We start from the raw sequence: 24,392 nt of genomic DNA, 5'->3' as shown, positions 1-24,392 counted from the left end.
TGCTCTGATGTCTGCAAAAGTTGAATGTCTCCCTTTTCACTATTACCGTTCACATGTCACTTATGGGACCCGCTCAGGGTGTTCCGTGGATATGTGGATACGAGTGGATTTTCGAGTGCACTTCTTGAGGGTTTCAGCGCCACGCTGGGCTTTAACTTGGCCGAGTGGGAAGTTTGGAGTATCCTGAGTATGGACAGACATGAAGTCCAGGTGTAGGGACAGAAAAAGTGAGAGTAGGTGATGCAGGTGTGGCTAAGTAAGCATGTGTGCCTGGCGGGCACGCGGGAATTTTGAGCTTGAACTTGGCCTTGCAGGAGGACACAGGAATCTGTGAGTTCTTAGAGGGATGGACTCGATGGGGAAGCACAGAAAAGTGGCAGTAAGTGACAAGGGCGCCTGCGGGCACTCGGGGAGTGCCAGCTCGAATTTGGTGAGGGTGTCCGAGAGCCAGAGGGTCCGCGCGAGGGGCAGGCTTTCCGGGCGGGGCCGCGCGGCATGTGGACGTGGTGCGTGTGAGAGGGCGCGGGCCGATCGCTCCCGCCCGTCGCTCCCCGTGGGCTGGCCCGGCCAATGAGCGCGCGAGGCGGCGGGGCCGGCGGCGGCCGGAGGCGCGGGCTGCGCTCTGCGCTTGGAGCGGGCGCTGCAGGCGGGGGCGCGGGCCGGGGCGCAGCACGGCGCGGTGGGGCGGGGGCGGCGCCCGAGGCGGGGATGCGCAGGGCTTCCCGCGGTCACGGCGGCGGCGGGGGCACGAGCTAGCGCCGGGGCGCGCCGAGCCAGAACGGCCCGGGCCGGGGCGGCGGCAGCCCGAGCGCCGCTCGCACCATGGCCTCGCAGGGCGAGCCCGGCTACCTGGCGGCGCAGTCGGACCCCGGCTCCAACAGCGAGCGCAGCACCGACTCGCCAGTGGCCGGCTCCGAGGACGATCTGGTGGCCGCGGCGCCCCTGCACAGTCCCGAGTGGAGCGAGGAGCGCTTCCGCGTGGACAGGAAGAAACTCGAGGCCATGCTCCAAGGTAGGCATGCCCCTGCTCCCGATCTCCTCTTAGGGGGCCCACTTCGCGCCCAGTCCGCGCACGGGACATCCCCACCCCCACTCTGCCAGCTCGCCGGACTAGAGGCCCAAGTTTGTCCTGCCGCCCCCTAAGTTGACATTCGTACTTCGGAGATGCCAGCTGCAGCTGGGACATCTGGGTCGTGGCATCCCCACGCGCTGGGACCGCCCAGTGTGACGGACTCTACCGGGCTTCTCTAGCCAGGAGTCCCGGCTACCCCTGCCGCGTCTTTTCCCTTCCTTCGTCAGTATCCGCTTCCTCCAGCTAGGGCCTGGTCTGGTCGCCTGAAAAAGCGCTGCAGATGTCAAGGCTTCAGCTGGGAGTCCCCGCCCCCACGCTGGAGGCTTGAGCTGGAGTAAGTCACCCAGGCGTGGGGATCCGTGTCCTGGCAGTGCGAGGATAGCATGTGTCAGGGGAGCCGGGCTCCTAAAAGACATCTTGAGTTACATTGAGTTCATAAACTTCTCCCTTGCAGCTGTGGGAATCTGACTTTGTCTTTCATAATTTGGGGATTTATTTCCCCAGTTTTTTTTTTTTTTTTAACTCTTTAGAGTTTCTAGGACTTTCCCAGAAAAAACAAAACAAAACAAAACTTTTTTCGCTCCTTTGGACTGACTGGAAACAAATTCTGATTTACCACGTTAGCGGGAATGGTAACAAGTCCAAGGTCATTTTGACCTTTAAAATTTTCATTCCCAGCCTACCTGTGGTCACCTGTGTGGCTCACCTCCCACATCCAAAGTCAGATGAGGTAGCTGGGCTGAGCATTCATTTTAAGACTTGTGAAGAGAACTGGTCTCTGGTCTCAGGAAGGGAGACTAGTGAGGATCCAGTAGCTCTCATCCTTCATCTTGGAAAGCTCGGAGGTCTACAGACTGGCTTTTATGGCTGTCCGAGTGACTTATTTTGACTTTATCAGTCAATGTATCGCAGTATGGAAGCAAGTTATTCCTCCCTGGAAATGCAGTGACTTTTCAGAACAATTAAGAGGGTTATTTTAAGAGAGAACAACATGTTTTCCCAAACAATAACTTGGTGGAAATAAGGATCAGGAGTGTTTGGCAGGCCTTTCTGGAAGGGCTGAGAACTCTCCCTTTTTGCTTATTTGTATTGGTAAACATTCCGAATGTCATGTCTCGGGCTCATTTTCCCTTAAATTATGTAACTTCGTAAGAAAGTAATGGATTTGAAAATTGCAGCCGGGTTACATTTCAGTAATTTTCATGTGCTATGCTTTCTTATTAGTGTAGCACACAAAATGTTGCGATTATGTTGCAGAAGCATTGTAGGATTGTTTGTATTGAACCTTAAGATCCCAGGCTGATGCATTTCAACCACTTTCCAACTGAGTTGAGTTGGAAACAGGATGAGCTGTTAACTTGGAAGAACAGGGTGGTATCATCCTTAATGGGTACCCTGTACAAATACTGACAGGGATGCCAGTTTCTGGGAAGTCCACTTGTAAAAATCTGAGTTCCCCTAGGGGATTTCTTCTTCAGTGAACTTTCATTTTGAAGTTAATGAAATATGGGCAGGACGTTTTGAAAACCTAAAGTGCTACCTATCTTTTAGGCATGCCATTCTGACAGCAGAAGGCCTAAGTCCCTTTTAAGTGGTCAAATGTTTAGCAGTAAGCCTTTATCAGCCCAGATGCAATGAATTATTCGCTTATTTGCCCCTCATTTTCAAAACTTACCTACAAATACCTTACCTTGTTGGCAGAGTAATCCTCGAAGTGAGCTGAGGATAGAACCCAGTACCCAGAACACTATGGTATTTTATTACTCCTACCCACATGGCCTCAGATTCCACAGAACCACATTTGGTGAACCAGAGGTGATCTTGTGTTTAATTGCTTTATGCTATAACAGGTATGAGCCCAGAGTTGCTCAGACTTGCATTCAGATCCCTGTGTGATCTTTTGGTTTTGTTTTTTTTGAGACAGGATTTCTCTGTGTATCTCTGCCTGTCCAGGAACTCACTCTGTAGACCATGCTGGCCTTGAACTCACGGAGATCCACCTGTCTCTGCTTCCCTAAATTCTGGGATTAAAGGCTGCGCCACCACTGCCCAGCTCCCTGTAATCTTAATCAAGCTCCCCGGCCTCTCTCAGCCCTCAGTTTCCCCACCTGTAACATATAAAGGTTGATTTTTTTTTTTTTTTAGAACCTCTGTGGTTTTGTGGGAAGGGAAACATTTGATGCTTAAAATGAAAGCCTTGCTGCAGTGTTGGTAAATACCAAGAGCTTAATAAAGCAGCATTGCCTCATGGGTCCAACTCATTTCAGTTTGTGACATACGTGATCTATCTGGCAAATAGTTGGGGAACAGCATATTTTCAGGATCAGAGATGGAAAAGTAAAACAAGTTAAAAACCAAAATCTGGCCAAACAAAAAAAAAAAAGAAAAAGAGAGGCATTTTCAGATGGAAACTTTTCCTTTGGAAAGGACCACGTAGGGAGAGGTTGCATTGTTTGTGTTTCTGGTGATTGTGAATTAGTGATTTGCCATTTTCCCCTCCCACAATAGCCTTAAAAAGTATATGGGATTTTCCATTTTAAAACAGGGTAAGTAACGTTGTTGGCCTTCAAGTCTTCAGAGTGTAAATTGGTGATTATCATACCTGGAATTTGCTTTTAGAGAGACTGTCCTGGGGGCAAGTTAATCTTTAATAGGTCGCATTTTTATTAGTAGAGAGTCTTCTACGCAATGGACCAAAAATTCACTGAGGTTAAAATGGGCAGTAGGGTAGTAGTCAAAGAAGTAAAATATCATTCTTGCATGATCATGGAGTCTAATTGATATACATAAAAACCACTAGACCAAAATATAGGGAAAATTGCTAGTTTTTCCCCCTCCTTTTTAAAAAACAACTACTTTGAAATAGCCATAAAGAATGTCTGGCATTTTTGTTGGTATCTTAATGACAATTATCGATCTTCTTGGTCAATGATTTTTTTTTTTTTTTAGCATGGGAATTTACTTTTGAGTTTAGTTTTTTTTCTTCTTCTTCCCATGAGCCTTGGGATGCACGCCATGTCCAGCGTTTTTTAGTGGTAAGGAGACATCATATTCTATTTCTCCCACAGCTAGCCCTCAGCATTTCGGTAGACTTCACCAGGAGTCATTTAAGTCAGTTAGATGAGTTACCCTTTGTGAAAAGGAGGGTGCCTCTGAGAGAGACGGGGAGTCGCCACAAGTATCTGGGATCCAGTGGTGGTGCTTGTCAGAGGACGGTAGCGAAGATGGGACCCCCGGATGAATACTTTCCTTCTGTCATCACCGAGCACGCGCGTTTAACACAGACTGAGCATTCCCGCCTATGGTGGAGAAGCACACACATTTTCAAGGTTGAGTCCGGAACAGTTTCAGCAGAGAAGTCAAGGAGTGGGCATTAGGGGCGTGACTGACAAAGGAGATGGAGGTCTACTGAGCTTTCCCTCTAGGAAAGGGAAGACTTCAGAAACCACATAGGGATTTCCCAGGGTTGGAATGAGTTGGGATCCCTTACTGCCTGAGCAGGAGGACTGACCACCAGTTCAGGCTAGCACCCTGCAGCCATGGGTCATTGCTCGAACACAGCAAACCTTACCCTATGGTTTGGTGACTAAGTATGGTTTCTTTCTGAGATATCGTTGTTGAGGTGGGATAAATATGAAGCAAAAATACTACAAGATGGGGAAGTTTGGGAAGTGAACAGAGCTTTCTAGCTAGCGCTTGATTGGGGCTAACAAATATTAACAAATGAAATGGCTTTATGAAGGACCATGGGTCTGTGCCCAGGGCTTTGAGCCAGATCAAGATTTGTGCATTGCCATTGTGCTACCTGGAGGCTATCTTTCTAAAAAGGAGTGCTCGTGAGAGTTAGGAAGAACCTTGAACTGTGTGTAACAATTAGGAGAGAAAAAAGGTACATATAAAATATCACCGTGGAGACTGGAGAAGTAGCTCAGGGGTTAAGAGCACTTGCTGCTCTTCTAGAGTGCCTGAGTTCTGTTCCCAGCACCCACATCTGGCAGCTCACAACTGCCTGTAACTCCAGCGGCAGGGTATCCGAATCTCTCTTCTGGTCTCACAGAGACGCACACATAAATTAAAAAAAAGAAAAACGTAGAAAATGCTGAATGAGTTATAGAAACAATATTCATTTTGAGCCACAGTATGTTTAGTAGTAGAGTATGCATTCATATGTTAAGAATGAAAGTCCCACGTTAGAGAATAAATATAATGAAGCTCACAGCCATTTCAAGATTATCGCTGGCCCCCGGGTGGCTTAGCCCTTGGTAGTGTTGTGTAGGAAATCTCTAATGGACGGGGCTGAGGAAGTAGAGGTCTCCTGATTGCTCTTGCTTTGAGTAGTTTCCATTCTTTGAAAGGTAACCCCTCTTCTGCTAGAAACATTCTGTTCTTGAACCTCTCATCGCTGTGCGGAAAGAGTGTGAGTGTGTGTGTGTGTGTAGTATATATATGTGTGTGTGTTTTCAGTGTAACAGCCCTGGCTGTCCTGGAACTCCCTTTGTAGACTAGGCTGGCCTCAAACTCACAGAGATTCACCTTCCTCTGCTTCCCAAGTGCTGGGATTAAAGGTGTGTGCCACCACTGCCAAACTTGGAAAGGGCATTTTTACAAGAAAATACTGTGTCTGGGCACGATCCATTTGCTAATCTTTGCAGAAGGGGCAGGGATAGTCTCACCTTATGGGGATGGAGAAAGAGAGATTGGGGCTAGGGAGGGAGAGAGGGAGAGGGCACAGGTTAAGAGCTGCTCTGTGGAGGACCTGGGTTTGGTTCCTAGCAGCCTTGATGGGCAGCTCACAACTGCTTATTAACTCCATCTCCAGGGTATCTGATGACCTCTTCTGGCTTTCTCGGGCACTGCACTCTTATGGTGCATATACATACATGCACATATATACATACATTCAGGCAAAACACACATTTAAGAAAAACTTTAAAAAATTCAAAACACAAGACCCCAAGCACTGGGCTGGAGAGATGGCTCAGCGGTTGACAGCATTGCCTGCTCTTCCAAAGGTCCTGAGTTCAGTTCCCAGCAGCCACATGGTGGCTTACAACCATCTGTAATGAGGTCTGGTGCCCTCTCCTGGCCAGTGGGCATGCACACAGACAGACTATTGTACACATAATAAATAAATACATTTAAAAAAAAAAGACCCCAAGCACTGCTAGGTCTCTTAATTAAAAATGCATGTGAATTTTTTTTTTTAGGGTTGGGGGTATTTGATTTATTTTGTAGTGAAAACCTTCCTTCAATTAAATTGGGAAGTTAGATAGGATGATCGTGATTCAGCCAGAGAGCAGGATGCAAACAAAGCTAACTTGTAGCCTGATGTTGAAAGCACTTCAGAGGTCCCGTAGCGTGTGGCGAAGTGCCCAGGTGCTCTCTCAGACCGTGCTGGACTAGGGCTCTATCTGGGCAACCTGAAGAGGCCTGGGGAGGTGCCTGCTTCACCAGACGGCATAGGATAAGCACACTCAGCCATGTGTACACACTCAGTAAGTCTTGTCTCTGTGAGATGTAAGGGTTTCTGGTCAAGTTGATCATTAATACAACCAAGCATGAAAGTTCCTTGTATCAATGACTTTTGCAGGCAGGAATGTATCTGGCTGCAGCCAAGAGGAAAAACAACCTGGACATTGGTTTACACAAGGTTGGGTCATGTGATCCAGGCCTCAGTAGATGAACAAGGGCATCAAAGAGCTCAGCATCCTCCCTCTTCCTGGGGCATCACCAGCTCAGCCTGTGGCCTTTGCTTTATGCAATACTGTGGCATGCGCCTGCCTGTAGCAGGTGCATCTGGGATTCATGCAGGCCAAGTTCCACCTTGATGTGTGACAAAGAATACTGTCTCCTGAAAGTGTTCCTTTGGCCACTGTTTCTTTCGGAGTCTTGGGGAGTGTGTCCTTGTCTGTTACTGAAGTTGTCAGGCAAGCGTGGTGTCAGAGTGGACTGTGAGTCAAAGCACAGATACAAACCTGAGAAAAGCAACGCTTACCTGGGTCAGGAGATTTTCGGACAGCATTTGTAACCCGGAACTGGAGTTCTTGGTGATGTCCTCAGAGTAATGCAGGCATAAGCGACCATCACACAGCGACTATGCCTCTGTCTTCTAGAGGTGCTGCCATTTTCCTGCTCCTTCAACCAAATGACCTAGGGTCCCTGGGTCCTGAAAGTGGCCTTTTCATGGCACTGTGGATGGAGCCCCAATTTTGCAGATTCTGAACACACAATCTCCCTGATTAAGTGTTCACCAATCCCTGAAGTGCTCATTTGTATTGCTATCATTTTGTCTCCAGTGTTTTCTTTCTCATTTTTTTTAATAAAAAATAAACAATATACAAATACTCACTTTTTAAAAATTTTGTACAGCTATGTATCCTGTCTTCTTTCTTTCCAGCCTTCCCCGTTCTTTTGGAATATATAGTTCCCATTTCCCTTCTTTCTCCGTCTCGTGAACTGCTCAGTCTAGCAGAGTCTGGCCAACAAAGGCAGCTCTTGCTCAGAAGATGCCATCTTTCTGAGGTAGTTTGATAGGGTGAGCATCATGTTTGTGACAGATCTGCCGTTTAAAATTTCCCAGGATGAGCTAATGACAGCGTGCCATTTGGCACATCTGATTTATGTCATTTACTCTAACAGAGTTCTCAGATAAGAATGCACATTGATGAGAGCGACCATTTCCGGTCTCTTACATAGAACGCTTGGTGAACGTTAGAGGACGAGGCACAGTCCTTACACGTGTGTATAAAGGTGTCGCGATCCCCCTCGGCCAGCAAGAAGGACGCAACACCACACTGGAGCTCTTCTTGCTAAGCAGTTTATTCAGGACCTCTTTACAGTGCGTTCTCTCTCTCCCTTTCTCTCATTCACTCACTCACTCTCTTCCTCTCTCTTTCTCCCCTCTCTCTTTTCCTCTCTCCCTTCCTCTCTCTCTCACTCACTCTCTTTTCCTCTCTCCCAGGGCAAACCTCTCCCAGCCCTTAAATAGGCACGGGCCGCCAACCCCGGATTGCCAGGTGGGCACTGCTCATAGGTCCACGCATATGCAAGCAGCTGACAATCATTGCGTGATAATAGCATAAGTCAGGCCTAGTTGATATTAGGAGTTGATTATCACAGAGAGCACTTGCTTTCGGGATCGCAGAGGGCGGAAGCCAGCACCATTAGGGGCAACTCCAGGCAGCTCTCTACACATAGCCATCAGGTGTGACTCCACACGGCTCTCTACATAAAGGCATTCACAGTGTGTGTGGATATTTGGGGAGCGACTTTAGCTGTGTGGCTCTATGTGCTAGCTCACTGAATGCTTATTCCTTTAGTGTGCTATCATTTAGCACAAGGTCCAAGATGTGGGAAACCCTCGATAGGAATTCTCTGAGCATACTGCACGTTTACATGTCTGTACACCTTTTTGTTTTAAATGTTTAAAATAATTACGTTTATTTATTGCGTATGTGCGCATGCGTGCGTGTGCACACATGTATAAGTTGTGGGAATTCAGACTTTGGATTCTCGTGCTTACTTAGCAAGTGCTTTCACCCACTGAGTCACTCTCAGCCTTGTTTACACAACCTTTTCCTGCCTGCTAACTCCTTGATAACTGTAGGTGCTGATCTCATTTATTTATGGTAAGTATTAAACCCCGTTCCCATGTATGAGGCTGGCTCCTGGAGAGACAACATTCACATTCTCAGTAAACGGTAGTCTTTGTGATGTGGCGAAGACACCACACATTACTCCGTACATTGAGTTGATCTTGGAGCCTAATGCCATTGCTTCTATAGGGAGGCACTTAATCACAGGATTTGAAAACCACCCACTAATTTATCCCCTGATTTAAAAAGCAAACACGAGCTTATTATAGAATGCTTGAAAAGTATAGACATATAAAATGAACACACAAATCCCATCATTGGGTCTAAGACATATCAATCACCAGCGATTGTATTTTGGAAGCCTTTTCCCGGTCTTTAAAAGATACACACATAGAACACATATTTTCAAAACTGTATGAAGTCCCTGCTATATGTCACCTTCGTTGTTCACCCCTGGGAAGCAGGTGGTCCTGAGCTAACTAGGGAACCGACCCTGTCTGACTAAAATTCCACAGTAAGACCATCCCTTCCCTCTTTGCTCTTCACATTTTTATCAAGGGTGGTTGTCTTTTTGAGATTCTCGAAGGGCATAATTTCAGGTGTCTCTGTGATTCCCTCGATGTGTTGAAATGTCACGATATTTAGAACAGTTCCACAGTGGGACAAGCCTAATCACGCTGCTAGTCCACTTGTCAGGGCTCAGACCCTGGCTGCGTGGTCTGCCACAAGTGAGTTACTTCTTTAAGATGTGGTATGCTAACCTCTAAAGTGGGGTCAGCGTCTCTTTCTTCTACGCTGTGAGGATTCGACCCTGTGTATGAGGTGTGTACAGCGCCAGGTGAGGCAGGGTCAAAGAGGCGGTAGTATTGAGTGTTCACCTCCAAGCATACTTTGCCGAAAACCCTGTGCAAATCCTCTACTATTCGAACAGAGAAGAAAATCTTATAAGGAAAAGTTTGGGGCACAGTATAGTGGGTCTTTTTGTGCCCCCCTTGCATTCTCCCTTCTTTTATTTCCGGTGGGCTTTCATTGTGAACCCAGGCTGGCCTCATACTCAGCATCCTCCTGCCTCAGCCTCCCAAGTGCTGGGGTTATAGGCATGTGCTGCCACGCTTGGCTGAGGCTTTTGATCAATGTTTCAAAGTTATTTTCTAGAAGAATTTTCAGTTTAGCGAGAAGAGAAGCAGGTTCATAGGCCACCTGCCTCTTGTACCCGTGACTCTGACAGGTCTGGCCCGTTTGACGTGACAGCTAGGGGATGTTAGGAGGCAGCAGGATGGTCAGTACAGAGTGAGGGTTGTTTGGTTTTTATCATTAAAAAAATTTGAGCAATGTTCGCCTTATCTGATAAGTATGTCTTGAATCAGTATTTCTTAAAATATGTATACATCGAAATCCCGAGTCTGCTTTAAAAAGGAAACTTTCATCCTTGCTCAGAGTCCAGATTCTTCATGTCTGGGGGGTGGGGGGCCGAGGGGCTCGTGCAGCTGTGATCTGTGTTTTGAAAGCATTGGGTGCAAGGCTAATGTAGGTGGTCCCAGGACCAAACTTTGAGAAACATTAGTAGGTGGTCAGAGATGGTTAAACACTTCCAGAGTCCTTTGAATCTTGTCTTCTGGGTTCCCTGCTCCCCTGGGAGTTTGCATTTCTGCCTCCTCATGAGGCCATCTTGAAAGCTTTGCTTCCAGGACTGTAGTTTGTGTGGGTTGTGTACAGTGGCTTGTTGGAGGGCCTTGGAAGGAGCGTGCATAGCTGCTTACACGCCTGTGAAGGGGGGACCTGCCTATGCTGTTGTAATGTCATTCAGAATGAATTGAGAATGAATTGAGCTTTGTTATGCATTTTTAGTAAGCTGATATAATAGCTAGTAAGTATCTTATAAAATGGTTTTAAAAACATTTTTTTGAGTGGGGGTTGAGCCACCATTAAGTGTTGTAGGGTCTGAGGTTGGCCCCCACCACCCACAAAACCTAGCTGGGCGTCTTGGTGGCATGCACTTGGTCACACACACACACACACACACTGCTCTGTCCTACACATGTACACAGACACATACACATGTACACATAACATAATAAGCAAAACACTTTTTAAGGTAGAAGTTTAAAAAGCAATGACTCATATCCAGGGCCTTGTGTACACCAGTCACCTTCTACCACAGAGACAAACCCCCAAACTTTTGAAGAGTACTTTTAGAAAAGGCATATATTATATGCAAGGTCTTCATCCTAAGACCTGTCTCCACTTCCGGACTCGGATATGTTGGTAGATTGTTCATACAGTTTTTGTAGCTTTTCCTAGAGCCATGATTGCCTCTTTTCATCCACCCTTTTAATCTAACCTATTAGCTGCTTATTGGTTGTCTTTCTAAATATATTTTAGAGATACAATTTTATGTTTGAATGAAAGAACATTTGGTTTAAAAAGTCATCTTTTGACTATGGCCCATGTTGTAGTGCCCATGACTATTTCATAGTTTTGGGAGAGCTATACCGTGAGGCCAAAGTTTTGAAGCCTGGACACTGAAGAAAGGGGGTGACCTTAAAAGGGGCAGCTTTTCTTGAGTGCTTACTGTATGGGAGGCATGGTTCCCAGTGCCCTCTGCCTGTGTAGTCATTAACTGTGCCTCTATGCCTGTTAACAACCCGGGAGACGTGGAAGCTGCTGGGGCACATATTTTCATACTCATTTAGATGCTACCAATCATTTAAAATTGAAACCCTGCTTCCTTTTCGGAATGCTGAGTGAATCTGGATGCCACTGTCCTCAAGGGGTGTTCTAGAGTATGGACTTCCCAGGTGGGGCAGAGGCACACCACATCTGAGTTCAGGGTGGCGTGGTGCCATCCCCACAGGGCGAGGCAGCTTTTGAGCCCTGTGAAAATGCAGAGGGGTTACCCTGATATCTAAAAACTACAGCCATCATAGTCACCACCTGGAAGTGGAGCCGGGTATGGGTGAGGATCTCAGTGGGAACACAGGCCAGAGGCTCTGCCTTCTGCTGTCTTTGGTTACGTTGTCTCTCCCTCCTTTGTGAGCTGGGGATAATGATGCCTCTCTTCAGGGCTGTGGTGAAGATTACACAATGATGTTTATAAAGCCGACTCACAATTGGTGCCCTGTGAATGGTCTGTGCTTTTTTTTTTTCCAACGCATCTTCTATTTTACTCCAGCATCTAGCCCAGAGCTGCGAAATGGCTGGGCTGTGTATCCAAAGGAACTGACCCGTGGCGGGTTTGGATTAAAAAACAGCCCCATTTTTGGGCTCGTTGGGAGCTAACATGAACCTCAGAGAATGGGACATTAAACCCAGGGCTTGCACTTGACCTTAAGGACTTGACAGCTGAGGTTTATAAGAAGACAATCTACCCACTTGCCATGCTCAGTCGAGGGAGTGTAGAGAGGATTGTACTGGCAGTGACAGCAGGTGACCACGGCCTTTTGAATGAGGATGTGCAAAGTCAGTTCAAGTGAGGTGAATGCTGGGTAATTCATACATATTTCATCTGGGCCGGTGCTAAACTAAAATTTGTCACACTTGATAAAAAGTTGTAATTAATTGTAAGCATTGAACTTCATCTTTTCATTAGACTAACACATATGCATGTTTAAATATGGTTTAAATTTTATTTCTCTTTAGTTGCTCTGACTGGCTTTGGACTTTTGATCTTCTTGCCTTAGTTTTTCAAGAGCTAGGATTACAGGCAGGCACCACCCTGGCGATCATAAACGTAATTTTAAAACCTGTCGGATGACATATTCCACCCCCTCTGAAAAGTGAGAAGTCTTTTATATTGGTTAGCTAAGTCTCTTTGAGATGGAGAGAAATAACCCAGTCCAGTGCTGGCCAGCAGTCAGATGCGCGTTCATGGCTCTTTCTTGCCGTGGACACTTTGCTTTGGACAAACTCTCAGGGCTCTTGGGTGGGGAGCCCCTTCAAAACTCCTTTAAGCTCCTGGATGCCAAGTCTTTGGCACAGTGTGTACTGCAGAATCCCACCCATCCATTGAATCTCTGTCTGATTGGAACCTCAGTGGGCACCGTAGGCTCTGATACCATCACTGGGCTCCAGGGGTGATGTCGATAGGAATTGGCCGCTGTGTGGACCTCTCCCCGAAAGATAGCTGGAGTGTTTCAGCGTTCGAGGGTCCAATGTTTGGAAGAGAGCAGACCGGTTGTATGCCCTCTTTCCTGGCCTCTGGGCAGTCAGAGTGGCAGTGCCCTGAATCCTTTGGGCTGCCTGGTAGCTCATTTCAGGCTTTCTGTCGTAATTGAGTAAATGGTACTTGGCACCTGTCAGTGTTGACACACTGTGCTGCGTGACAGCGGACGGTGAGCTCTTCCATGTTGTGTCTTCTCATCACAGTTTCCTCCTCTTCTGCCAGTGAATCCAGTTTCCTGCGGCAGGGTTTGTGTCTGGTGGCGGCTGTTCTGACATTCTGTGGCCTAAGGACACCTGTGTGTCCAGATCTCAGCTGCTTTCAGAATTGTTTTTAATGAGTTACTGAGATTTGTGTAATACAGAAGACCACTGCTGTATGCTTTGCTCGTTTCCCCAGCTGGTCCTTTTTATCGGGTCCTGAGATTTTGTTGTTGTTGCTGTTGTTAAAAGGGCCATTTTACAGCAAGGCCAATGATCTGACAAGATTCTTCTCATCCACTGGTTGATTATAGTGATTAATTTGAAAAGCTAGAAAATGTGTTTGGTTTGAGTGGTGCAGGAATACTCAGGTAAAGAAATGTCTGGCTGGGCGGTGGTGGCACACGTCTTTAATCCTAGCACTCAGGAGGCAAAGCAGGAGGATCCTTGTGAGTTTGAGACCAGCCTGGTCTACAGAGTGAGTTCCAAGACAGTCTCCAAAACTACACAGAGAAACCCTGTCTCGAAAAACCGCATCTGTCTTAGGGGAGGGGAAGAAATGTCTGTTTTAGTACAGGTTTCTAAAAATCTATTTTTATTTATTTTTAAAAGATTGATTTTGTTTTATGCACATGAATGTTTTATCTGAATATGCATCTGTGCACCATGTGTGCAGTGCCTGGGGAAGCCAGAAGAGTGCATTGGATCTCCTTGAACTGGAGTTAGACAATTGTCAGCTGCCACGTGGGTGCTGGGAATTAAACCCAGGTCCTCTGGAAGAGCAGCCAGTGCTCTTAATCACAGAGCAATCTTTCCAGCTCCCTTCTGCCATGTTTGTGTGTGTGTGTGTGTGTGTGTGTGTGAGAGAGAGAGAGAGAGAGAGAGAGAGTGAGTGATATGCATGTTTGTGTGCATGTATATATGTGCAGTGAATGGAGGCCACAGAGGTTTGCATTGGGTGTCTTCCTTGGTCACTCAGCACCTATTTTTTGAAATGGGCTCTCTCTGCGAACCTGCAGCTCATTAACTTGATAGGCTGGCTCTTGAGCTTCAGAGATCTGTGTCCCAGCAACCTCTGCAGGTATTGGTGTATATGTAGTTCTGAGGATCTAATTTCAGGCCTTTTTGGTGCCATGGCAGGCCAACTTATTGAGCTCTTTCCCCATTTCTCCAAGGGGTTTTAAAATTAAATTTGCTGATATGGGAAAATGGACCACAGAATTACTATAGGTCCATGGAGTTTGTGTTAATGTTCCAGGGACCGAATTACAATTTAGGGAAATATCATTTGTAGTCATATTATTGCAAAAATAAAAAGATTGGAGCAATAAGATGCTATCAGTGAGAGAGCATGGGGAATGTGTTATCTGTGTAAACCATACTGGATCACATCAGAAATCTAGCATATAGCAATAAAACGTGAGAGAAAGGGAAAACCATCTCATTATAAGCCACGTGAGTGTAGTTGCTCAGTAATTAAGAGCATTGCCACTCTTGGAGAGGACCCAGGTTCTGTTCTTATAACCCACGTGACAGCTCACAGTTATTTGCAGCTCTAGTTCCAGGGGCTCTGACACCCTCTTCTGGCCTTCATGGGCAGTGCACTTTCTATATAAACCCAGAGACTGAAAGCAGAAGCATGGAAAAATGTATTCCATGGTGGTAGTAACAGAGGAGAACAAGGCGGCCACATATGTGCCAGCCAAAACAGTCCAAGGCAAAGAACTATAAAATTCTTTCTATATTTTATATAATAATACGAGGGGCTGTCTGTCTCTGCACGGTATGCAGCTGAAATGTGTGTATACAAACCTAACACCGGATGCTGAGCTACACAGAGCAGATGCTTGCCTTGCCAAGGAGGACACAGTCAGTGACATGGCGGTAGGAGGTTTCCATGCTTCACATTTGGGGACTAGGTTGAACAAGGAAGTGGAGGTCTTGCATGTAGTGAATACATTGTATCAGAGAAACTCGGAGAAAGCACTATTCTTTCACGACAACCGATTTTTCTCAAGTACACAAGGAGCCTGCTCCAGGATCGAGCATGCTGTTGTATGCCACAGGACTGTCCTCAGCAGACTTGGGGAGGTGATAGTCCTGGCAGTTGTCTTTTCTACAGTTGAAGGAAACTAGAGACCAACAGGACGAGAAACGCTGGAAAAGCCATCAGTATATGGAAGAGAACAAAACCCTCTCGGAGAAGAAGCAAGAAAAGCAAGATGAGAGCATAAACAAACGAAACAGATAATAGAAAACTAAAGATCAAAACAAGCAAATACTTTTTTTTGAACACAGTAAAATTTTAAAAAATGTGTTAGCTACCTTTAGAAAAAAAAAATCCATGAGGAAAATCAGATGTATGAGGTGAGACATTACAACAGATACAACAGAAATAAAAGGGTTATGTAATAGGGTACCTTAAAGAGTCATGCACCTTGAAGACTGTAGAAATCTATTAGCTCCCAAGACAGATTTATGAAAAATACACTATTTGAACAGATCTAATAAAGAGATTAAATTAGGATTAAAAAAATATTCTCCCGACAGAGAAGACCCCAAGGCCAATTGGCTTCATTGAGTTAAGGTTCCAGAAATTTTAATTGGCATTGACCTCAAATTTATCAAAAAAAAAAAAAAAAGAATCAATGAGGAAGGAGCATTTCCAAACTTACTCTGGTAGAAAACATGGTTGTGAGACCTAAACGAAGCAATAATAATGCAGAAAAACTGTGAACCAGTGTCCCTGACGTATATTGCTAACAAAATATGGGCGGATAGTATTCACCAAGGCAATGAAAAGGTCACCTGTTGTGACCACATAAGATTCATTCTTTTTTTGTTTGTTTGTTTTTTTGTTTGTTTTGAGACAGGGTTTCTCTGTAGTTCTTTGGAGCTGACTATGTAGACCAGGCTGGCCTCCAACTCACAGAGATCCACCTGCCTCAGCCTCCCGAGTGCTGGGGATAAAGGTATGTGTCACCACTGCCTGGCAAGATTCATTTTTGAGATGCAGGAATGATCCCGCATATTGGAAATTACTATAATGCCATTTTAAAAAACACATTGAAAGACAACACACAATTGTCTCAATTGATAGAGAACAATGCATTTGATAAAACTGAGGTTTCTGCTATTTGGTAGTGGTGCATACCTTTAATCCCAGCACTCGAGAGGCAGAGGCAGGCAGGTCTCTGTGAGTTTGAGGCCAGCCTGGTCTGCAGAGCGAGTTTCAGGACAGGCTTCAAAGCTACACAGACAAACAAAACAAACAGAAAACACTTGAGTTTTCCATTACAATAAAACAGTAAAACCACCAAGAAATAGAAGGAATGTCCCAAATATAATAAAGACCATATGTGAAAACCCACAACAAGTGAGAGAGGAGAGAGAGAGAACGGACAAAGGAGAGCAGAGAGAGACCATAGCCAACGTTACACTCTTGTGTTTTCCACTAAGTTCAGGAGCAACGGAAGAGTCTCTCTCCCAGACTTTCATATAGAATCAAAAGGTTTCACCCGAGCAATCAGGCACGAAAAGTAAACAGATGTCTGTATGAAAATGCTGTGAGGCCAGCCTGGTCTACAAGAGCTAGTTCCAGGACAGGCACCAAAGCCACAGAGAAACCCTGTCTCGAAAAACCAAAAAAAAAAAAAAAAAATGCTGTGATATGATCATCAGTTTGCTAAGGAATATAGGTTCAAAACTGGAAAACATCTAGATAGGGAAGGAGTACAATTAGTTGTTCTTACTTGAGATGATTTTAAATTTAGTGAACTCTAGTGAACATAGATGCACATGCACACACATGCTCACACACACATGCACCACACATGTGCACATTTACACAAACACATGTCCAGGTGTATATACACATACACGCGTCCAGGCAAATGGTAGAGTTGTTCAATGGATATAGTCTTTTAAGGGTTTATTTTTGTGTTCGTTTATATGTTGTGTCTGTGTGAATGGATGACATGCATCCTGATGCCTCCTAGAGATCAGCCAGAAGAGGGTATTGGTTCTCCTGAAACTGGAGTCCCAATTAGTGGTCCAGTGTGAATGCTGGGGAATGAACTGGGGTCCCCTGCGAGAGCAGTGCATGCTCTTAACTACTGAGCCTTCTCTGCATTCCCAAAAGTGGAGGTTCAATGTTGCAAGATGAAGAAACATCTGAGATGGGTTGAACAGTGCTGTGCACACACTGAGCACTGTGGTGTACACCATAATCACCACTGCACTACCCACTTAACATAGTGAAGATAGTAAATTTTATATTCGATGGCTTTTCTCTACAGTAAAGCAAAACAACCTGATTGATTTTCCCCAGACAAAACAGATTTGCATCCTTTGCATGCTTCATGACCTTTGGAAACATTTTAATATTGTTTTAAAAATTAGCATCACAAAGAGCCATGCTTTCTTATATCAGCTTCACACACACTTAGTGTGGTTGATCCTCATCTTGCTTGTATGCTTACACTGTCCATCCCTCTTACTCTTCTGCCCCTTGTCTTCCCCTTTCTACTTTTCTGTGTTCTGTTACCCCTGATCTTTCACCCTTAAAAGTTGCTTTCCTCTCTTTCCTTAACCCCATTCTAGTTTTCTGATATTGGCGCAAACTCCCTCACATCTGAATTTACACTTATATAACTTGGTCTGTGTATGAGACCACGAGTCCTTGTCTTTCTGATCCTGGGTTACTTCGCTTAATATAATGTTTTCTAGTTTCATTCATTTTCCTGCAAACTTTGCTTTTCCACGCAACCATTGTGTGTAGGTACCACAACTTCACGATCCACTCGTCTGTTGACGGGCATCTTTTCAGATGCCACAAGAGCTGCTTAAAAAGCCAAAGGCAGTTTGAAGAGGTTGCCCGTTCATAATTTGACAGAAGAGGAGCATTCCATCGTTTGTAAGGACGAAAAGCATGGTTGCCATGGCACACGAGCTCTGAGAATTTCCTCGGGAGACTTGCGGCGGGCCCACCTTCCGAAAGGCAGCCCCTCTGTGGTAGCTGGGATTCAGGAATAGCATTTGCATTCAGTACTGAGTTGCTCCCAGCAGGAAGAAGGCTGCAGTGGTTTTCAGACTCCCAGACTCAAATGTGCAGCGAACACGTTTCTTTCCAAACTGAATACACGGGATGGATTTGTGCGACTTGTCGCTCAGAGGACCGGCCGGAGTTCCACAGCTAACAGTCGTAACAGAACCACTTTCTCGGGTTTCCATATTTTTCGAGGAGACTGTCATGGTTTGGCCCAGCTATGGAGCTCAGTTTTTGCTGGCTTGCACATTCCTCCTGGTTTCACTGTGATCTTTACCTCCGCTGGAAAGTATGTTCTGTTTTTAAGCATTTATTTTAGGCTGCTTGGCTTGAAGCAGCTCTTTACTCTTGAAGCATGGATGTCTATGTGTGGTCTTGGTTATGTGTCTGAAAAAGAAAGTAGAGCTAAGGTTGTGAACACAGTGGGCACATGACATTAAGGATGCGACAGACCTTAGACATGGTATACGACAGTACTCGATGCAGCTAAATCCTCCAGAATTGATGAGGACGGTTTTGGGCATATATGTATGGATATATGCAGTTAGACTATATGTATGTATGTATGTATGTATGTATATATGATTGTGTGTACCCATATACAAGTCTACATATATTATAGATTATAGGTGTCTCCAACATTTGGTTCTAGCTCCTTGTATCTAAATGTGACCTCATTGGAGATGGAGTCTTTGCAGAGATAACCAAGTTAAAGTACTAGGGTGGGCCTGTGAATAATAGGACCGTGGTTATTGAGATATGTGTGGAGGGAAGTCGGTGTGGGAGACACAAGAAGAGCCATGTAGCCAACTGCTACCTGGAACTGTCCCTTCTGTCTCAGGACCCTCAGGAAGAATCCCTGCTTGACACTTTGATTTTGGGTTTATATTTCTAGATTTGTTTTTGCACCTGGTTTGTGGTTCTTACCAAATAGCACTTCTAGTAAACTGGAAGAAATGTCTGTCGCTATTATGCTACAAACCAGGATATATGTGTTTAGCAATAAGGATACATGCTTAAATATTTATTTATTTCTGGATGCATTATGCATATATGTAATTGGTGTCTCCCTTCCTACATAACTAGTATGAGAATTTACTACTTAGAGCTTTAATCATTTATCCTTAGAAAAGTTATTTGGGAAGTTTGGGGGAATTATTTTGCTCATAGTGATCAAATTAATACTTTTTGACTCTCAGAATCTCGTAGGAAGAGAACTTATGGGGTTGGAGAGATGGCGCAGTGGGCGAGAGTGCTTGCTGTTTAAGCATGAACATCTCAGCTGGCGCTCACGTAACAGGCGAGTGTGCCTATAACCCAGCATCATCATGGAGGGTAGGGTAGAAACAGAAGGCTATTTGGGTTTTGTGGCCGCCAGCCCAGCTCTTTGTTCAGTGAGAGATCCTGTCTTCAGGGAGTTAGGTAAGAGGATGCACAGAAAGATGCTGAAGATTCTCCTCTAGCCTCTGTGTGTACCCCCACCCCCTGTAATTCATAATCCATTTTCTAATTTCTGAAGAGAGAAATGAAAGCCACACGCGAGGATGAGGCAGTTCGATGTGGAGAGCCCTGGCCCTTTGACCCCATTTTGTATAACCCTCAGACTTCCTAATTGAGGAGTCTCCATATCTGCACCGTCTGTCGCAGCAGCGGAGCCCACTGACAGATTGGAGAGGCGGAATCAGAAACAACCCACCCACTTGCATCCAGCGCCGAAAGGAAAAAAAATAGTCTCAAAAGTCCACATGTTGAAATTAAATTTTCTGAAGATTGGAAGCAGATGTGTTCAGATGGCCAGTTTTTCCACTGCCCTTGCTTCCAGTGATTTGTGCTCATTTTGCCCTCAGTGGGGAAAACACGAAGTTCAGTGCCTGGTGAGGGTGGGTGTGGTGGTCTTCAGCTCCACCGCGCCACTCTCTACTGCTTGAGGTGTCTGGGGTGCCTGTAGGTCCCAGTGGATGAGGATCACTGGATGACCAGATCCCGCATTGGGGAAAACAAGTCAGTGGTGAGATAGGACATGTATTTGTGTTGTTCCTGAGAGATGCTGATCTCGAGTAGAAATGTTCTGTAGCTACTGGAGTTTTTAGACTAAAGAATGAGTTTGGTGAAACTGGCCTGACCAATGGTCTTCAATTAAAAAAAAGAAAACTGAAATCAGGGCTGCAGAGATGGCTCAGAGGCTATGCACTTGTTTTGGAGGTATGACGACCTGAGCTCGGATCTCCGGCACCGTCTAAAAGCCAGGCACGGAGGCATGCGTTGGTAATTCCGCTGTTGGAGGAGAGGCAGAGAAAGCTGGATGGAATCTAGGGGCTCAGAGGCCAGCCAGTCTAGCCTGTTGGCGAGCTCCTGGTTCCATGAGGGAACGTGCTTCAGAAAATCCAGTGGAGAGCAATAAAGTCAAAGTCATTGATATTGGCTTCAGGCCTTCACACATTTATGCCTGGGCAAATGCACAGCTAACAGTGTGTGCACTAAACACACATATACACATGTGCACATGCATGTGCAGACCCACGCACACATACATAAACACACATGACGGCAAAACAGTTAGGCGGGTGCTTACGTTTTTCAATCCCATTTGAGTTGTCTGATCATCCAGGAGCTCAAACATGCCCAGGTATGTCACTTTTAAAGGTTTCCAAGTGTTGTTTAGTGCGAGGGTTTGTAAAGTGCTTGGTGTAACGAAGAACCCAAACCACCGAGAAACGTCGACTCAGTATTCCCTGACAAGCTTCAGCGATCAGTTGCAAATTTGAATTCCATGTTTATAAAGTAGGCAGCGAAGGGATAAGCTATGGTTTCTTGTGTTTGTGAATGAGAGACTTTAATGGCGCTGTGCTTGTGAGGGATAGAAACATTCCCTGCACCATCATGGATGCTCTTGGTGAATATATTTGGGGCTTCTGTTACAGCCATTTCATCCTGAGACTTCAAATCCCCAGGTTTTTTTTTTATTGTAAAATATTACAGTTATTCAGTTCAAGATTTTTGTTTCCACTATTTAAATTGTGATTAATAATAGATATATAAAATGTAGAAGAAGGTGTAGCTCAGTAAATTACCTCGTCATGTTCCATTCATGCCTGCTCCCTTACCTCTGATGACAGCTGCCTTTGTCGTCCTCGGGATGGTCTTAACTATTGGCAAGGATAGGAATCCCTAATTGCTCTGCCTGATTTTATTCTTTATCAATAAAAATTCCATAACACATAATTGGTTATGTCTGGCCTTGTTCATTCTGAGTCTGAAATCCATGCATATTGTTGTAATTAGTTTATTAACCAATTTTCATACTATTTACCTTTGTCCTAATAGAATGACCTCTGCCTTTTCTTAAGTCTGCGAGGTTCTCTCCTGTCTAAAGCCATTGTGTTTCCTGTTGCATGTTTGTTCTCTTGTGTTTGGAATATTCCGACATAAAAACAGACACGCTGAGGTTCATTTGTTTAACTATGGTCAACCCTTTATGTCATATTTATCTTTGACTCTTGGGGATGAGGCAGCTGTGAATGTTCCTGTATACAGCTGTTTGGAGGCTGATTTCTCTCGGGTCTAAGAGGGGTAAAAAAGGTACGTGCCAAGAATATGTTTAGCTTTAGTGAACACTGCCAATTAATTTCCCAAATGGTTGTAGTGCCTTGCACGCTCTCTCTCTCTCCCCCTTCCCTCCCTCCCTCCCCCTCTCCCGCTCCCATCTTTCCCCCTCTCTCCCTCTCCCTCATCCTCTCCCTCTCCCCCTCTCCCTCCCATCTCTCTCTCCCCCCCCCCCCTTCTCTCTCCCATATTTTTCAAGACAGGGTTTCTCTGTGTAGCTTTGGAGCCTGTCCTGGAACTCACTCTGTAGACCTCAAACTCACAGAGATCTGCCTGCCTCTGCCTCCTGAGTGCTGGGATTAAAGGCGTGCTCCACCAATGTGCAGCTGCACCCTCTCTTTAAAATAAGAATTTTCAGCTGGGTGAGGTGGCTCAGACCTGTAAAATTCGAGCATTGGAAGGCTGAAGCAGGAGGATTGCTACAAGTTTGAAGTCCTGAGCCTGTACGGAGAATTATGGGTCAGCTGGAGCTATGGAGTGAGACGATTTCTCAGAAACAGCTTTGCTCCGAAATAAAGCAAGAATTTTCCATTTGCTCAGTAACCTTGCCCGTCATAACAAGCACGCTGTCAGTCTTCTTCATTGGAACCACTTCGTGTGCGCTTGCGCGGTGGTGCTTCCTGGCGATTTAATGTCCATGTCCTTGATCTTCTCTTCTGTCTGCTGGCTGTTTGGATAGTCACCTTGGGAATCATATCACATTTATTTATGTAACGTTATCTTACCTTGCCCCAATGCCTGGGTTTTTGGCATCTAGCGGAGAGTCTGCTAACGGGGTGACTTGGGTTCTCGTGTTACTCTCCCCAGAATTAGCACTTGTTCTCATGGAAAATACTTTGGATTGGACATCCTTACCATCTCAGGTCTCTGTTTCCTCATTGGTTGCTGACTTAGCAGTCCTTCACTTTCTCCGTAATTTTCTAATGTTTCTGAGCATATGTGTGTGTGTGTATGTGCGCGCGCGTGTGTGTGCGTGCGTGCCTGTGTGTGTGTGTGCGCGCGCGCGTGTGTATTATCATGCCCATATTTTCCAGTTATCCACAATGGGAAGGTCTTTGTTGTTTGGTCTGCTTTTAACTGAAAGTGGACTTTCTAGGTTTGAAAATTATTCCCATTATTCTACTAATTTTAAATATTTAGAGAAAAAAGGTGCCATCAGATATTAACATGTAGAGAAAATGAGGTTTAAGGGAATTTATTTGAAACTTTATCTGTGATTTTGATACAAAATTGTTCCTTGGTTTTTCAGAAATTTCTGGTGGAAGGAGCATACTTATATTTTTGGCTTTCGTTTTGCAATAGGATTTCTTGATGTTTTGGAAAAATTAGAGCCAAAGTTTTTAAGGTAGAATTGCACTTCCAAAAGACCCAATAAAACTAGGAACCGAAGTAGTGTGCGTTTGCAGCTAAGACAATAAGGACATAAGACTGAAGTCTTTACTACCCAGCATCCGCCTTTGAGCTGATCTGGTATCAGTCCCGTTCTGTCTACAGATGTGGCCAGCGTTTACAAGGCTCCAAGAATGTGTTACAGTGTCAGATTGTATCCTTTCAAAAGGACGTGTATTTGAAAATTATTCATTATTAAAGCTTATGAGGGATATTTTTCCTGGTTGTGGTGGCACAGGCCTATATCTCAGTGTTGAGGAGGCAGAGCCAGGTGGATTTGTGAGTTCTCAGCCAGCTTGGACTTGCATAGTGAATTCCAGGCTAGACAAAGCTAGACAGTGAGACCTTGTCTCCAAAAAAACAAACAATAACAAAACAAAACAAAACAAAACAAAAAACCCACCCAAGACAAAGTAGAATTTAAAAAAAATCCAAAACAATAAAAACCCAGAAAAATTCCCAAACTAGTAACATAGAGATTTTCGAATTTACTGTGTCCTTATGTCGCTCATCACTGTGGCCATTAACTGATTGATTGGGTGTGTCAATGTGACACCTTTATTAGATAGAAATTCAATTGAAATATTCGTTTGTCTTAGTTGGATCGTGCCCATTGGGAGTTGCACTGTGTCCCACGTGACTTCTTGGGTTAGTCTCCCCGTGGTGAAGTGACACTGGTGTCCTAGACATGTTTGACAGAGTCTCTGAGCGGGTAGCTCCTGGGGGCACAGAGCTGGTCTCTGCCTTGCTCCATTTCTACTGCACCTGTGCCCTGATTGATCCCTGTCTCGGGAATCTGAGCTCTTTCCCTATCTGTTCGAGATCCTTCAGTGCTCTTTTGGCTTCCTCGGTAGGCTTTCTTGATAGTACCAGTAAAATTAGGAGCGGAAAACCACACCAGTAGTTACGTGAGCTTTTGGACCCCGTTGCTGTGGATCAGCAGCCATTGTCACGAGAAGTAATGGAATACAGCATGCTTCAGAGCCCCGAGCTGTGTGTGTTTGAAGGGTCTGGGAGTGATCAGACTTGAGACACACTAGAGTGGCCACGCTTTCTGTAGCCCACTGCTGCCCTGAGGTACTGTGCGTCTTACTGTTACCAGTTGTTCAAACCAAGGAGTAGAATTTAAATGCTTACAAGCAATCTCTCAACTTTTATTATTGGCAACAAGCTCAGATTATGGGAATGTTTATTATGTAATGTTGTCATGCTTGCTTTGCCGATGTCTTTAAGACCCCAGTGGCGGGACTCTGAGTTCTGAGCGGCCCCTCCATTATGGAAAAAGCTCAGGCCCAGACAGTGGTCACAGTTTTTTTTTTTTCAATGA

At 45.2% G+C, this 24,392-nt stretch overlaps 1 protein-coding gene across 3 annotated transcripts in view; it reads left to right on the top strand.

Moving 5' to 3' along the window:
• Window positions 1–705: 705 nt before the first annotated feature.
• The window catches only part of Bicc1 (BicC family RNA binding protein 1), a 221,999-nt gene continuing 198,312 nt past the window's right edge, over window positions 706–24,392 (top strand). For all 3 annotated transcript variants that reach the window (XM_057751431.1, XM_057751430.1, XM_057751433.1), the window contains exon 1: window positions 706–1,012. In XM_057751431.1, coding sequence (XP_057607414.1) covers window positions 823–1,012 — 190 coding nt within the window. In that variant the 5' untranslated portion in view covers window positions 706–822. The remainder of the gene's footprint in view (window positions 1,013–24,392) is intronic.

The sequence above is a fragment of the Chionomys nivalis genome, chromosome 19 (assembly GCF_950005125.1).
Source record: "Chionomys nivalis chromosome 19, mChiNiv1.1, whole genome shotgun sequence".
Taxonomy (NCBI): Eukaryota; Metazoa; Chordata; class Mammalia; order Rodentia; family Cricetidae; genus Chionomys; species Chionomys nivalis.
This window is presented reverse-complemented; position numbering and strand designations above follow the sequence as displayed.